Below are 15,540 nucleotides of genomic sequence, written 5' to 3' on the forward strand. Positions count from 1 at the left end.
TGTAGAAACAATTTTCACTCAGAAAGTGGTACTAAATATCACATTTACATAAAAATGTTAGGGAACACATTGAATTAAACTTGAAATTTTGAAATTGAAACACTGAATTAGTATTTTCTAGAAAAACTTACTCCAATAATTTTTCATTTACAACTTTGAAAAGTCATTTTTACCGCGTAGAATGTAGAAAAAAAAGCACTTGTTACTAATTTGCTAAGATAAAAATGTTAGTATGGGGGAAAAAATGTTAAGTTGGCTTGCCATAGCTCTCCTGCATCAGCATCGCTGAGCATATAGGGAACCTTAATGGGTTGCCAATCTCATATGGAAAGAGTTTTTTGGATGCAAAACACGCCATCTGAATCATCCTTTGATTACTGTTCAATCACTGATGCATGACGTATGAGGTTTTCAAAAATTCTTCAATAAAAAGATTTTCCTTACAGCGCATCATCACAGAAACAGAATCATCGCGAAACATGCACAATCGCACATAACGCTGCATGCTTAAAAATGCTGAGTACGATTAAAAAGGTACACAACACAATGCACTTACATTTGATCACGCGGTCGGTAGGGTTTAAACCCATGATGTCTGCGCTGGACATTCTCATGGGTTGTTGTAGATAACGGGGAAAGTGCGCCTACTCCTAACGGGTGAGCGTGAGGTCTTCGGTGCTGCGGGATGCGCGGGCTGCAGAAGCCGCATCACTTGGTGCGTCTCTCCTCCGTCCACCGTCGGTCAGGGGGGAAGATGTGTCGCAGCTGATCCGGGGAAACTGTTATGCTGGAGATACTGGACTCTGCCTGGTGCCTTGTGGGGGCGGATGGGTAGGCAGATAGATGGATGGATGGAGCAGCAGGAGGGGGGGCTGGGAGACTTCTGCTCGGTTCAGGGTATCCTCAGCGCGTTGCAGCACCACCCCGACATGGCGAAGACAGGAACTCCCACGCTCTGGCTTGCAGGGACTGCCTCATACTGCCATCACGCGGAGGCTGATTCGGGGTTTCCCTGCGCACGAGATGAGAGAGAGCGCGCGCGCACCCAGGCCTTGTTGCTGCTTTATTGACGTCAGTCTTTTTAATGCTTCATGGCGTAGAAAGTCAGAAGGCGGCGTAGGAATCTTACTGTATTGTGAATGTTGCAAGAACAACCCAGCTTCTGTTATCTGCCTTCTTTTATTATATCTTATTATATCTATCTATCTATCAAACAATTTATTGTACAAATACCATTTTGGAATGCTGTTTCATTAACATAAGTACAAAACAGTTCTCGGTTTTCATTGTTTTTGGGCAATGCACCATGGTAAATGTCATGGTGGACTTTTGAACATGTAGGCTACCATGGCAATACAATGTTATTCTTTTAATTTCCATAGAATTGCATGTAAATAATGTAGGATAGCAAATTCTATATCAAAGTATCACTTTAACATGGTATCGCCACAACATAGCTTTCATCACTCTATTTTGCACTATTTTGTTGTCATGTATTAATAATCAGCATTATTTTGTGCTGTACCATTGACAATTTCTTTTGAACCCAGTGTGTTAGTACTGTTCTGTTCTATTCCACCATTACGCCTAAAGGCCTGTTTTTATTTTTTATTTTGCAATGAATGTGATTGTCTGAATGGGGTAGAGGGCATAAACCTGTGCAACGGGATAAAGATATCACAATGAAACAAGGTATTTTAGGAATATAGGCCGATAGTTTGATCTTTTTGGATTTGAGTAATCAGGATTATGTGAGGATCAGACAAAAGCAGCCTAAAAATATTTGCTATTAATTGTTTGGACAATCATATATTAGAAATGAGAACAAAAAAAGGTAAGGCAATAAATAATTACAATGCATCAGATTAAGTCAAATCATATATATATATATATATATATATGATTTAATGAAAAAATATGCATGTTTGAATTTGAGCTATAGAGGTCATGCAGGAATAAACATAACAAAAAAACATACCTGTAAAGTGCATACAGATTAATGTGGCATGGTTAAAAGAATTAGTTCAAATAATAAAAATTATGCACAGCAGTGGTCCTTAGTTACACACACATTCCCTCATCTATGGACGATAATCTCGTATTTTGCCGCGATAAACCCTTAATTTGTCAAATATCCCTCCGCACTGGTGAAACTTCCTCTGAACGAGGGTATATGTGTTATTGCCATTCATGTTAAAATTGTATAAACTGTTTCGCTCATATGAATGAGTCGCATGAACACCACTTATAGTAAACATTTCGACATATCATACTTATATCCTCCTAATTCTCTCCATTCTATTACTGAGTTGATCATCAAGCTTGTTTGTCGGCTCGAAATGGAAGCGTTCAAACACAGGCTTTCATTTGGGCTCAATACGCGTTGAAGCTGCTGAGCGCGATCCGCCATTTTGGCACCGCTATTGCATCAGTTTCTTGATTCACTACCGCACTATCTAGCAACTGGCGTCGGCGCGCAATCTGTCCCCTGCGACTGCGTCCATTGGCGGAAGGATCTGATTAGAGCAGCGCAGTGTGCGTGATGCGGTAGCTGCTCGCTGCCGCTGCTGCAGGAGGAAGACCGAACCGCTACCAGCACCACCTTTCAGTTTCGCCTTCAAATTACACCAACCGGCTCCGTCACACTTAGAACACCGACCGAATAATTACCCCAAGGCGTCCCTTATTAAGACACCGGAGGGGTTGGTCGCGTCGAAATTGAAGAAACGCTGTTTTAATCGAGTATAAGGCGGGTTTTGTGTGTTTTTGACAGCAGTAACAGCACAACAATGGCTCTGAAAAGAATCCACAAGGTAAGAGAAGGAAGTCACGGGCGCCATTGCCCTATTCCGCATTGAAAACGCACCATCCTTCCTCATTTACGCTGGAAAGGCGATTTAAGGGATGTTATTGAGAAGTTAAAGGTGTAAAGTGTGACACTGGTGGGATGACAAGTGTAGTAAAGCACCCCGGTTCGACGGTTCGGCCCGGGCTAACGGTTAGCATGAAAGCTAGCGACCCTCCGTCGAGCTGTATGTGACTGATATAAAATATGTATTCGGTCATTGCTTTTGTATTTCCCTTCTCGTTTTTATCTTAAACGGATATAAACAGTCATTTGAAATTGAAGTCGGGTTGAAATGGTTCGCTTGAGGATTAATGTAAGATCATGATAACGTGTTAGCATGCTAACCCCTCGTTGCCACCAATGCTAAAGGCCCATTTAGAAACCTTGAACAAAGATCGTTTATATCCACCACAACTTCATCAACTTACTGTATTTTTACTAATAATAAATTAGTGTACGGTATTATTATATTATACTTATTTATTTCGTGTTGGTTTGGGTTGTTAACTGGCTAACCGCTCCGGTATCTGGCCTCAGTTTGCCATCGCGTTAATGTTTTAAATCATTTTCAGGATGTGTTGGTGTTGTTTATATTGTATATCTGTTTCTCCTCACCAGCATCTAAAGATTTGGTCCTTTAGTAAATCTGTTTAATTTTTATAGGGAACCTCGCACATTATTTATCTGGAGATTTGAGGTTAGTTTGTGGCGCAAGCAAATTGGCGTTATGAACGTGGTCCAAAGCATTCATATTCACATTTCAGACCCCTTGTTGTACTTTTCTGACAATTTTGAATGTTTCAATACTCTTGGGTTTCAGTAGAACAGACTAACCCGGAAAAATCTGAGTTACATAAGCTGTGGTCACCTCTCATGTCATTACAGCAGCAATAACTCCATTACACAGACTGTTATGTGTCTGATTTGATATTGACCTCTTTATTCTCTAAATTATCCATCCATTGCGTTTGTTCTGTGTATTTTACTGTAACTTTATCAAATGCACAGATATTTGGAGTATTAGGTTTCGGTGTCAGTTTCTCAGTTTCATTTTGGTGCTTCATTGTCAGCAGTGTGCACTGCAGGTGTTTCAGGAAGGGATCGGGACAGGTGATGCAGAGTTTTACTTGCTGGTTTTAAAGTCATGATAGGTGAACCGTTTTTAAACTGCTTTGTTTTTTTATTTTTCTGGTGTGTTGCAGGAGCTGCATGATTTGGGCCGTGACCCACCTGCTCAGTGTTCAGCGGGCCCAGTAGGGGATGACAGTAAGTAACTTGTTTTGCCCACCAATGAATTTGATAAACTAGTGTTTTTTTGTTTGTTTTTTTTTCCTCTTCAAATTCGATTTACAGGTATTTTGAAGATAATCATTGTTAATTTCAGCTTTGATTGTGTAACAAAAATCTAACTTTTAACTCTTGCTGTGCTGAAATTATTTAATTTGGTGTTTGTGTCAAATTATTGGCCTTTTACATTTTTAGTGTAAATCTCTTATGCAATATTATCACTAAATCTAGGATTTAATGTTCTTGTCAACTTGTTTTTTCAATTACCACAGGTTTTGTATTTCTTTTTGGAATTGATTGGTTGTAAGCCTCATTGATCTCATCTTATGCACATCAGTTTTTGGGAGAATGTTGTCAAAATGAAGCACAAATAATGCTTTTTTTTTTACCCCCATTCAAACTGAGGTACATAAGCCCTAATCAGTGTTGTCAATGATCAGTCCGTTCCAAAAGCAAACACAAAACCTGCACTGATTGAAAGAAAATATATATTTTTTTTGGAGTGGGGGGTGTACACTAAGGAAATTCAGCAAGTTTTAGAACAATGCAATAACAAACTAGCATGTTTGGAAAAAGAACATTGTGATAGATATAATTAGTTGTTTGAAAGAACAAGTTCTCTTCTGGGGTGACGTCATATTCCTCCTTTTTCAGATGATCTTTATCAACCATATATAATATGGTTATAGTTAAAATATAGTAGAGGCCTCTATATGTATGTATGTATGTTAAGTTTGAGGAGAAATACTGGTATGTTGTGGTGTAACAGCTAGTTACAACTAACAACTTGTCACATTCCTTTCTGTTGAGGTATTTTTAAAAATTATTATTCTTATCATTGCCTTGTTTAATAGAATCTGCTCTGCAAGGTGTCTTATGGATACAGCACTTATAGGAACTGAATGTCATAGTAGCTTCAAACACATACTGTCAGAAGTGCTTTTTCCTGTCTGATCGTGTTTTCTGTGTGTCCTGTGATAGATGGTGCTCATCAATATTTAGCGTGAAGCTCAGCCACAAGACGACGGATTGTTTGAACCGACAAATAGCATATATAGCTTCCCTCAAAAGAGTCACAACTTTATTAAACTGTGACTCATACAACCATCTGACCCACTTAGTGCCTCAGAGATTTGACTGAAATATGACAACATAATTGTACCCACATTTGCTTCATCATATTTTATACTGTATTCCTCAGTGGGCTCTTTTAATTCTGACAAGACTGATTCTAAGCTGGCAAGCAAAAATTGTACCTCTTTGAGTTGTAAAAAGACATGATGAACATGGTGTGACTGATATAGGCTTTCCCTGACACATTTTATTTATTTTTTGTCTTGTTTCAGTGTTTCATTGGCAGGCCACAATAATGGGACCGGTAAGTATTTATTTTCCGTGTTTCCTATAGTAGACGGCAACATTACAGGAATCCCTTGGAGCATGATATTGTTGTCTTGAAATATTGAGTAAATATTGATCATTTTGAGTTTTTGATTTGCTATATATATTCATGCTAATTAAACGTTTTAACCCTACAGAATGACAGTCCTTACCAGGGCGGAGTGTTCTTCTTGACCATACACTTTCCCACAGATTACCCCTTCAAACCGCCAAAGGTCAGTAACATCCACACCTGTTTGACTCGGGCACAGCTTCTCAGGTGTTTTGGTTATTCTCAGGAGCTGCTTAATTATTTGTCACTTTGAATCCTCGGTTTACCAACCTGTACTTTCTTTGTCATGACATAAGGAAATGTTTTTCCTCCCACCATATATTCAAATAATTAAACTTATGACTGTATATCATATGCAGTTGTAGAATGCAAGGAATCTTGTGGATGAATTTAAGGAATGTGTTCGAAGGAAGCCAGTGCTTGTGTTTGGATTACAATCTTCAGTAATTGGGAACTGTTCTAGAGTTGTCTGTAATTTTACTGTTTAGCCTGTAAAGGTTGTGATTTGCATGCTTATTTTTGTCTCGCTCCTTTCTCAGGTTGCATTTACCACAAGAATCTATCACCCAAATATCAACAGCAATGGCAGCATTTGTCTGGATATTCTGAGGTCACAGTGGTCACCAGCACTTACCATCTCCAAAGGTACACCACAGTTTTCAAAGATTGTTTTACAGCACTTAATTCTGGAAATGTTTGTTTCTTAGCCTCAGTCTATATCTTCCCGTGGTGTAGCATGTATGGGGTTTTAGTAGGATTTTATTGTTACCCACAAAATTTAGCTTGTAGACAAAATATTAAAATGTGATGTTTGAATGCTCAAGTGCTGTGAGAACTGCTTTAAACAATGTAGCACCCAGAATCCTATTTCGTATTCAGATTTATTCAAAGTAAACTAAAAACATTTTGTAGGGTTGTCGTGCAGAATTGTTACCTTTTTAAAATTTGAAATGATAGTTTAATTGGACGTTTGATTGTCTGTATGTGCCATGAAGTAGTCTTTGAAGCTTTATATGGCAATAAACTCAAACACAAATTGAAATGTTATGCTTTTACACCAGAGGAGAGTGTAAGATGCTGTTGGTTTCTCATTGATATAACATTTGCTGCATAATTGTTTCTAATAATAATCTCATTCTTTAGTTTAAAACTCGATTTTTAACACACAACAACAACAAAAAAGAAAAGCTAGATAAAGTGATAGTGGAGAATATTCTTTGAGTTTCTGAATTTACTGCAGTGTCTAAATGTAAATGCATGCAGCTAGCGCTGAATGTGATTAATTTGCTGCTGTTCACATGTTAAGTGGGTATGTTAGGGACAGTTTGGTGTTTTGGAGAGTTATTTCCAACTATATTGATTATATTTTTATTCACGTATATTTGAGCTGCTTATAACAGGTTTTTGGTGCCTCAAAAAAAAATATATATATATATATATAAAAACGAATGTCCTTATATAAGATGACAGCTGTTTAAGCAAGCATATTGTTCTTTTAACGTTGTTTTTCTTTTTCTTTTAATGTTTTTATCTTGCCCTTCAGTTCTCCTGTCCATCTGCTCCCTGCTGTGTGATCCCAATCCGGACGACCCCTTAGTACCTGAGATCGCCCGCATTTACAAGACTGACAGGGAAAAGTGAGTGTCCTCTTCTGTACTTGATCTCTACCGCACACTGTGTTTGCCCTAATGCTCTTCCCCATAGGTGCTGTCATGCAGTCATTTGCATTATTAGCTGCGTTATTGTCTATGCAGTTTCCTGTTATGACACTTGTCACCTTTCTTCCCTGGGGATGTTGTGTTTATACGCTGACGATCTGAAGTCCTGTTTTGTGAATAATTTACTTTTACTGTTGCTGAGCTTTGAAGTTGACAGAAGTAGAGACATGGCAAAAGTGAAAATGTTTTCAGCTTGCTGTAATTCCAAAAAGCAGGCTTCAATAGCTGAACGAGCAACAGTGTTTTATTTTATCTAAACCAGACTGAGCTGGGTGTAATAATTTGAACTGGAGGATGATTCTAATCAAATTCAGCAGAAAAGGGAATTAAATGCCAGCAGACTCCCATTAGATCCTTATTGTTTTAAACTGGTGTTATTGGCAAATGTGGGTGGAAAAAGCAATTGAGGTTGAGGGCTGGACCTTGTAAGAACTCGAGGGAATACTGAAGAGTTCCTTTGTAATAGATTTTAAATTATTGGCGATGCCCAACTTTTTCCAAATTTCCTTTAAAACATGAAGAGGGCAATTGACAGTGTCCAAAGGGACAATTCATGTTTTTCTTTTAGATAACTTTTTGTTCTTCACATACACATGCTCAGGGCTCAGAAACCAAATTAATTTGGCCCTTTAATTTCCCACACTCATGTTTAATTCTAATAGTTTTTACTGCCACATCTTTCAACAACAGGTTGTTTGCATTAAACTTAAGAAATAAATAAGAGTTCTTTATTGGCATCTATGGTTCCATGAAGAAATTTTAGTATCAATGGAATCCTTCTATTGTACAAAAGGTTCTGTTGTAGTGAAAAAAGATTTAGATTTTTAAAATCTTCATACTAGGAAAATGTTTCCTTTTAAGAACTGTTCACTGAAAGGTTCTTTGGGGAACCGAAATGTTTCTTTTATTTGCTTTTGGAGTCTTTATTTTTAAGAGCGTATGTGTCATCCAAAAGCCTTTCTGATATGTTATAGTAATGTTTTTATTTCTCTTCTTTCATAGGTACAACAGAATAGCTCGGGAATGGACACAAAAGTATGCAATGTAGTTTTGGAGTTAGAATCATGATGGGAGAAAATTACACCTCTCCATCTTAAGGTTAGGGGAGATTTTGAACGTTCAAAAGATAAAAAAGAAAAAAGCTTAAGAAAAAAACAGATCTTGTTGGTTTCCATTGGAGTGCTTTCTTTAAGCCACGCCTCCCCTCACCAGAGCACCTCCCCCCCCACTCTTAGCCCTCTGGCAGCCATGGTGTACATACTCAAACTACAACTGTAGCTCCTTTTCCTCCCCAAATGCAAACCTCCACTCCACAGCTCCTGCTTTACCTTATCCGTTGCTATTGCGACGTACCCGCTGCTTAGGATCAGTCCGTATCAATTTTGCTGTAGAAGATGTTTATGGCTCTAAAAGCATTCCTTGTTGTTTTTAAGAACTGGGAAGGGAGGGCTATATTATTATTTTGTTTTCCCCCTTCAATTTGTGATAGTCTGGACATAGAGGGATATGTTTTTTACAGTTTACTTTTTCATTTCCATTTCCTGGGCTTCCAACTGTACATTGGATCAGGAAGTTTTTTTTTGTTTGTTTTTTTATTTCTTTATTGCAGAGAAGGGAGGGGTATGCTGGCTATCTTTTTTGTATAAAATCTATAAGGAATTCTTTTAAAATCATAGCAGTTAATTAAAGGAAAATGGACATCCTGTCCTCTCCTCCGGAGTATTCTAATGGACTTGAAAACTATGAATATATATATTTTGTTTCCATTTGTCATTGCAAAGACTGTCTCTTCCCCTTTCCTTAGCCATGACCAACTTCACAAACATTCACCACATGCAGGGTTTCGGACCAGTTATTTAAAGCAGTCTCTATAACATGCGTCTTACTGTTTTTTTTATTTTATTTTTTTCCTCTCTCTCTCCCCCAAACCACCCTTGTAACTCTTAGGTTGCTTTTTTCTTTTCTTTTTCCTGCTCTTGTTGAATTAGATGCTAACATGGTTCAGCCAGACTCGATTGGGTCCCTGGGTGAGAGGACACAAAACTCCTCACAGACAAACTTCTGTATATTTAATTTCCTGACAGGCTCGTTGAGCTTTGTGTGTTGATTAAAACTGTGTAATAAAATGATTACTAAAGTCTGAAATGCTTTGTTTCTGCATGGTTTTTCCCTACGTGTTTGTTAAACAGATGATGTGGATCTTGTAAACACTGCATGTGAGGAACTTTGTCCTCTTGGGATTTAAATCCTCAATGCTTTCGAAAGCTCTGTTGAAAAAGGAACATTTCTTTGATCTCTTCTGCTTGTCCATTTGGTGGTTCTTTCGATAGAAAACAAATGTGCAATATGTGCCTCATGGCAGCCACTGTCACAGTTACTGTACTATAGTAAAACAAAGTTGCAAGGTATTTTTGAACAAAAACCTTTTATTGGAGCCTTTTCCCCATTTGGTGTGGTGGACCAACGCACTTAAAATGACTGAAACAATTAAATGCACCATGTGCAATTTTCTTTAATCTTTCATAAAGGCAAAATTTCCGAATGTCAACTAATGGATCAATCATGTTTTTTCTTTTTCTTTTTTTTTTCTTTCCATAAGCAAAGCTTTTTCTGGATGTCACTTCATACCATAAATATTAATTGTTATGAAAAGAATAAATGAAGTATTGTTTTGTGGAAGTGAGTATCGTGAAATGCTTTGTGTTAAATGGGCTAATACAAAATAAAATTATTTTCTATTATATAAGTTATTTAATACTGGTTGTCAGTTCATGGACAAATTGTTTCTATTTAAATCCTATAAGTCAGGTTCGAGTGAACGTTCTTTCAAAGGTTTTAAATATTTTATATTATGAAACATTTAAATATCAGGGCTAAAAAGTGTATAATAAACAAACCCTCGCCACCAAACTGCCTGCTGCACGCTCAAGAGGGATTTGGGCCCCATGTTTACAGTAATCTGAGGTAGCAGTGTGAGTGAGTCACGCTCTCCAGCCATTGGTCAGATATCCAGTGACGCAATCACGCAGAGTTTCCGCAGTGACGGCGCCACTCAGGTTCAGCGTCTCTCAGACCTTGTGGTGCCCTTAAACTTGAAGTCCGAACAACTCTACCGTCATGGCATCTCAAGTGCCAGGGCTTTCAGCTCTGACTAAACCAGGGTTAATACCGGGTTTTAAGGTTTCTAAAGGTAAGAGTAGTGTTTTATTTTAATATAAAGCCCATTGCAACCTTGATCGATTGCAGCAATTCCATAAAGAATCAACACACATTTGTCAGCGTGTTCGATACTATGTTGTGTATCGGAAAATTGTGTTTATTTCAGATTGTACATGATTTATGTTAGGTTATGCTTTCTAACCTGCACACATTAACGTTACAGATAAGTTTTATGGCGCTTATTATTGCACGCACGCGTTATTAGGTCATAGGTTTGCAGGTATTTTTGGATTGATAATGCATTTTGGATATTTAAATGAATGCACTGTTTTAGTAGGAAATAAAGCTACATCTTGGTGCCATGTCTCTGTGCAGTATTTGTTATGCGGCAGATCATGAGCCTGACAAACTTGATTGTTTTGATGTCTCGGGAAACATACAGCGAGGAATGAATAGTTATTTTGATTCGAATCATTTGAACCGAATCTGTCTGTACGATTCGTCCACATTCACAAATAAAAACCGTGTTAAAATACGTTTACAACTTAACTGTATGACAGCTTAGACTAGCTTTATATTATGTCACGTCGAGCTGTCAGTGATCACGTGATGAAGTTAAAGCATTGAGAAACGATCCGTTCTCAAGAACCGATTCACGGAAATCAGTAGGACTACCATTATAGAGTCAGAGTGAATCCTTCTCACCTGACCAGGATTTACAAGATGAAAGCCTGTATCTGTGTTGACACATGTCGTGACTATATTTTAGTGCTGAATCTGATTAAGTTTCATGGGTTTAGCTCACATGACACTGAAGACCAGACACATAAAGCCACCCCATAATGTCAATAAACACTTTTATTCTGTACTGCATGTGTTTTATAGTGCACTAAAAGCTGTATAAGCTTAAAGTGTGCTACAGATGTAATATTTATGTGGTTGTAGACTGTTTCTCTGGTCTCTGGGCACTGAGTTTGTTGGTTTACTGATATCAAATTGTAAAGTTATTTTGTCTAAAGTAGTTTGTTCCAAAGGGCAGTGTTGCTTTGGTTGTATTTCTGTTAATTAATAACTACCGGGTGTGTTTCAGGGAAATTTAAATTCATGTAGATTTTCTTAATTCGAGAAAATAATGTAGAAATGATATATGGAGCTATTGGATCAGGCTGTTTGAAACAGAAATATATAAATGAGTGATACTGAAGATAGAAAATCATAGGTTTCAAAAAATGAGTTGGAACCAGGGAAATTTAAAATACGACCGCAAACTATTCAGATTTATTTTCTGAGCTAAAGTTTCACTTATTTCTAATGCTGAGGTTATGCGGTATTCAGACATGTAAATAATTGCTTAATATGATTGTGCAATCAATGCTTGCATAATATAAGCTGAATGAGAGCCACTGTCAAAATTACTGTACTATTAATTATAGTTATAACATTGTAAGTTTTTTTTTTTTTCTCCAAGTGTGGAGGACCAAATTTACATTGTAATTTTCCATAAAGGCACAATTTCCAAATGACACGTAATGGATGAATCATGTTTTTAAAGATATATTAATGAGTGTATTTTAACAAACAAAGCCTTTATTGTTACAAATAACATTTGGAAACACTAATTGTTGTGAAAAAAATTTAATATTGAAGTATGGTTTTGGGCAAGTGGATATGGTGAAATATTTTTTTTTTTTTTTTTGTAGATCAGAGTCCTTAAATTTTTATATGTCAAATGCAAGGTTACACTTCTCTGAACTTGGGAATAAACCTAAGTGCTTTTCCCATTTTCAAGTTGATATATGAAAAGCACTATTACTGTAAAATTTTCAATAAATTACTGAAAAACAGGAAGCATGGAATTTGGGAAAAATAAAACAGAATTTGAAAAAAAAACAAAAAAAACATTGCATAGGGCCATAAACATGTAATTTTTGTTAAATTTGTTATAAATTAAGTTTGTATACATTTCATAATTTCAAATAGTCAGAAATGCTTTTTGATTACTAATATATATTTTAACCATTAAAATGCAGTCCAAAAAAAAAAAATCCAAAACAGAGTTAGATAGAAAAAAAGAATTTGTTGGAAATTTTATAGGGCCCCACCTACACTGTAAAAAAAAAAAAATTCCGTAAAATTTACGGTAAAAAAAACTATGGAATTCTACCGTAAAAAATACGGTAGCAACATTTTAGGTTTTACAGTTTTAAGTTAAATTTACAGTTAAATACCTTAATTTCATTAACTGATATAATGTTAATATACCAACCTATTGAAGTACTGAAATCTGTTTTGTACCTTTGAAATACACTGATAACCACCAAATGCAGGTGGTGATGAGAAAGTCACATGATGAACCTAAGCCCATCACAGGCAGCTTTTAAATAATAACACGTATAGAAGGTGCTCAGTGTGCAAAATTGTCTCAAATGTCTTTTACAGTTTTTCACCGTATATATTAGGGGAACTTACCGTTAACCATTTAACAGGTTTTCACTGTAGCATTTTCACAGTTTTTACCGTTAAAATCACAGTAATTTTTTACAGTGTAGGTTATCATGTCCAAAATCCAGTTTCAACGTGGCTGGGCTTGACCCAAAGTTTAAACTAAATCTTTTCTAGAAAATAGTAATGCTCGTAGAATAGTGTGCAGGAACTCCCCGGCCCTGTCAAAAACGAGCGCCTCCTCATGTGTACATTTGCAGATCAGCTGACCACCATCGTTCCCGTTGCAGTGGCCGCAGCTCTGAGCACCTACCTGCTGACACGCTACTTCAGTTCACAGAGCAGCCCCAAGAGCAGGGTCAACATGTCAGTCAACAAAGACAGCCCCAAAGTAGTGCACAGCTTCGACATGGAGGACATCGGCAACAAGGCCGTCTACTGCCGCTGCTGGAGATCCAAGAAGGTGAGTGAAACCTCCTCAGTGGATCACATGTCTGAGTTCATATTAATAGGGTAGTGTAGTGATTCTTCATGCCTGCTGAATGATCCCACTAGCTTGTTTGGAGATCATCTGTATGAACCATTTTTTTAAATTTGATACATTAATTTTAAGGCATCTAAATTATTAACAAGATTAAAACTTTAATGAAAAACCTGTTATTATAAACAATCTTGTATGTCTTCTGTCTGATTGTTAGTTTATACTTATTTAGCAAGTAAAAGGACTTTTGGTATCATTTTAAAACACGGCCCTTCAGGATATTTTACCTGTTTCTTTTTGCTGTGAAATATTTATGATTTTTTTTTTTTTATAAAATAAACATCCATATAGCTTTTATATTGTTAGAAATATTTCAAGATGAACGTTTGATGGACTAAAACAATTATCCATACATAATCATGTTAAAATATGAATATCAAATATCAGGCTTTTGTGGAACATTTATTTGTTCATCTCTTAATCATCATTGTATTGCATTTGATTAAATGTTTTGCCCCACAATTAAAACCTGCAGTGTTTGATCATAACATTAAGCATTTAAATATCAACTTACTAAGACCTATTATTAGGAGTGACAAATGATATCTATAAGCATTTTAAGTAGTCTTTTATACTCATAAAAAATCAGTTTTACATAAAAGTTCGTTATTTTGCAAAATGCACATTTTTGCTTAATTTTCTCACTGTAAAAAAAAAAAAAGATATACAAAAAAGATTCAAAGATTTTATCTTCCTGCAAATATATAAAACTATAAAATTGAAAAATTGATTAAAATTAATTGAGTTTATGCTTGAAACAAGAAAAAAATTGTCTTCCAAGACAAATAAACTTAATTCAAAAGAAAAACAAGTTAGGCAGTTAGGGCTTCTGAATAACATGGAAGTGTTTTTTTTCTTCCTCAAGTATGAGCTTCATAATATCACTATATCATATTATATTAGCCATAAGAATCCTGATATATCAAATATGATATTCAACAAAAAAAAAATACATATGCAGACTTTTCTCTAAAGCAGGGATACTGAAATCTGGCTCGCGAGATCCACTTTCCTGCAGCGTTTAGCTCCAACCCTGATCAAACTCATCTGAGCATGCTAATCAGTGTCTTCAGGATCATTAGAAAATCACAGGTAGGTGAGTTTGATCAGGGTTGGAGCTAAACTCTGCAGGAAAGTGGATCTTGCAAGCCAGATTTGAGGATCACTGCTCTAAAGGTTCAATACATTGTTCCATTTAAAAAAGGTGTTTTTTTCTGGCCATTATTCCATATGACAGGCTTTATAGTGTTAATGGTATAATTCCCCCAGAATTGTGATTTCTGTCAATTATGCACCCTCATGTCACTGTTTGTCATATCCTGAAGCACCATAGTGATCTAGATGAGCTTCCTGCAGATGTACCAGTGCAAAGTGTTGGAATAAACATTAAAACCGCAGGAAGCGTACAGATACATCATCACACTCTCTGAAGGATCATCATGTGTGGTTGTGAATTGTATGTATTTGTTTGTTCCCTGGACAGTTTCCATACTGTGACGGCGCACACACCAAACACAACGAGGAAACTGGTGATAATGTTGGACCTCTGATCATTAAGAAGAAAAACCCCTAAATAGTCAGTGAGTGTGTGTGTATATGTGTGTTTGCATCAGTGTTTTCCATCCACTGGCGATGAGAGGAACTGGATGAGGATTTAATATTACAATTACTGTAATTCTCAATGTCAATGTGTCTCATTCACATGAGGACTTCCTGTAGCACTGCAGACATGCATCAGCAAACATACTGTATTTCCTGTAAACATGCGGTTTTAGACTTGGTCTTTCTCTCTGCTTCTAACACAAACCATATAATTTAAATGTGCTTTAAATGTACTCTAAAAATAACTTTGCACTACAGCGCAGGTGAATGTTGATGAGAGGTCAGAAATACTACGCACAGTTTAATGAACATTTCATTGATTATGACTTGAACATTTGTGTAGTTTTTACCATAGGTGTAAAACTAAACCAGGTTCCATTTAAAAACAGCATAGAAATATAATTTCTATCGTGATGTGTAATTCGGAGGCCATGTGTATTTTGCTGTACGATAAAGATGTGCATTTTGAATAAACGTAATTTGAAATGTT

At 36.5% G+C, this 15,540-nt stretch overlaps 3 protein-coding genes across 4 annotated transcripts in view; 2 read left to right on the forward strand and 1 right to left on the reverse strand.

The window, feature by feature from the left end:
• Nucleotides 1–1,097, reverse strand: part of ppp3cb (protein phosphatase 3, catalytic subunit, beta isozyme) — a 44,305-nt gene extending 43,208 nt beyond the window's left edge. Inside the window, 1 exon segment of the mRNA XM_058798171.1 lies at nt 557–1,097. Within this exon segment, the coding sequence (XP_058654154.1) occupies nt 557–614 (58 nt within the window). The 5' untranslated portion in view covers nt 615–1,097.
• Nucleotides 1,098–2,437: 1,340 nt separating this feature from the next.
• Nucleotides 2,438–9,451, forward strand: ube2d2 (ubiquitin-conjugating enzyme E2D 2 (UBC4/5 homolog, yeast)). Its single transcript, XM_058798178.1, has 7 exons — nt 2,438–2,813; nt 4,051–4,114; nt 5,482–5,513; nt 5,674–5,751; nt 6,128–6,233; nt 7,132–7,225; nt 8,309–9,451. Exons 1-7 carry the CDS (start codon nt 2,790–2,792, stop codon nt 8,352–8,354), a joined length of 444 nt encoding a protein of 147 aa, XP_058654161.1. The 5' UTR covers nt 2,438–2,789; the 3' UTR covers nt 8,355–9,451.
• An 872-nt stretch (nt 9,452–10,323) lies between these two features.
• Nucleotides 10,324–15,540, forward strand: zgc:110843 (uncharacterized protein LOC541492 homolog). Of its 2 annotated transcripts, none has more exons than XM_058797057.1 (3): nt 10,324–10,496; nt 13,198–13,370; nt 14,932–15,540. In XM_058797057.1, exons 1-3 carry the CDS (start codon nt 10,424–10,426, stop codon nt 15,019–15,021), a joined length of 336 nt encoding a protein of 111 aa, XP_058653040.1. In that variant the 5' UTR covers nt 10,324–10,423; the 3' UTR covers nt 15,022–15,540. The 2 variants fall into 2 exon arrangements, with proteins under 2 accessions (XP_058653040.1, XP_058653039.1); XM_058797056.1 differs by having other exon boundaries at nt 10,329–10,496; nt 13,168–13,370.

This window comes from Onychostoma macrolepis, chromosome 14 (genome assembly GCF_012432095.1).
Source record: "Onychostoma macrolepis isolate SWU-2019 chromosome 14, ASM1243209v1, whole genome shotgun sequence".
NCBI classification, from domain to species: domain Eukaryota; kingdom Metazoa; phylum Chordata; class Actinopteri; order Cypriniformes; family Cyprinidae; genus Onychostoma; species Onychostoma macrolepis.

Bases quoted from the DNA above. Each gene is read 5' to 3' on its own strand.
- ube2d2 (XM_058798178.1), top strand. From the start codon at position 2,790: ATGGCTCTGAAAAGAATCCACAAG. The intron at 6,234-7,131 runs GTACACCACAGT...CTTGCCCTTCAG, and splicing joins AGCACTTACCATCTCCAAAG to TTCTCCTGTCCATCTGCTCC. The intron at 7,226-8,308 runs GTGAGTGTCCTC...CTTCTTTCATAG, and splicing joins TACAAGACTGACAGGGAAAA to GTACAACAGAATAGCTCGGG.
- zgc:110843 (XM_058797056.1), top strand. From the start codon at position 10,424: ATGGCATCTCAAGTGCCAGGGCTTTCAGCTCTGACTAAACCAGGGTTA. The intron at 10,497-13,167 runs GTAAGAGTAGTG...GTACATTTGCAG, and splicing joins GGGTTTTAAGGTTTCTAAAG to ATCAGCTGACCACCATCGTT. The intron at 13,371-14,931 runs GTGAGTGAAACC...TTCCCTGGACAG, and splicing joins GCTGCTGGAGATCCAAGAAG to TTTCCATACTGTGACGGCGC.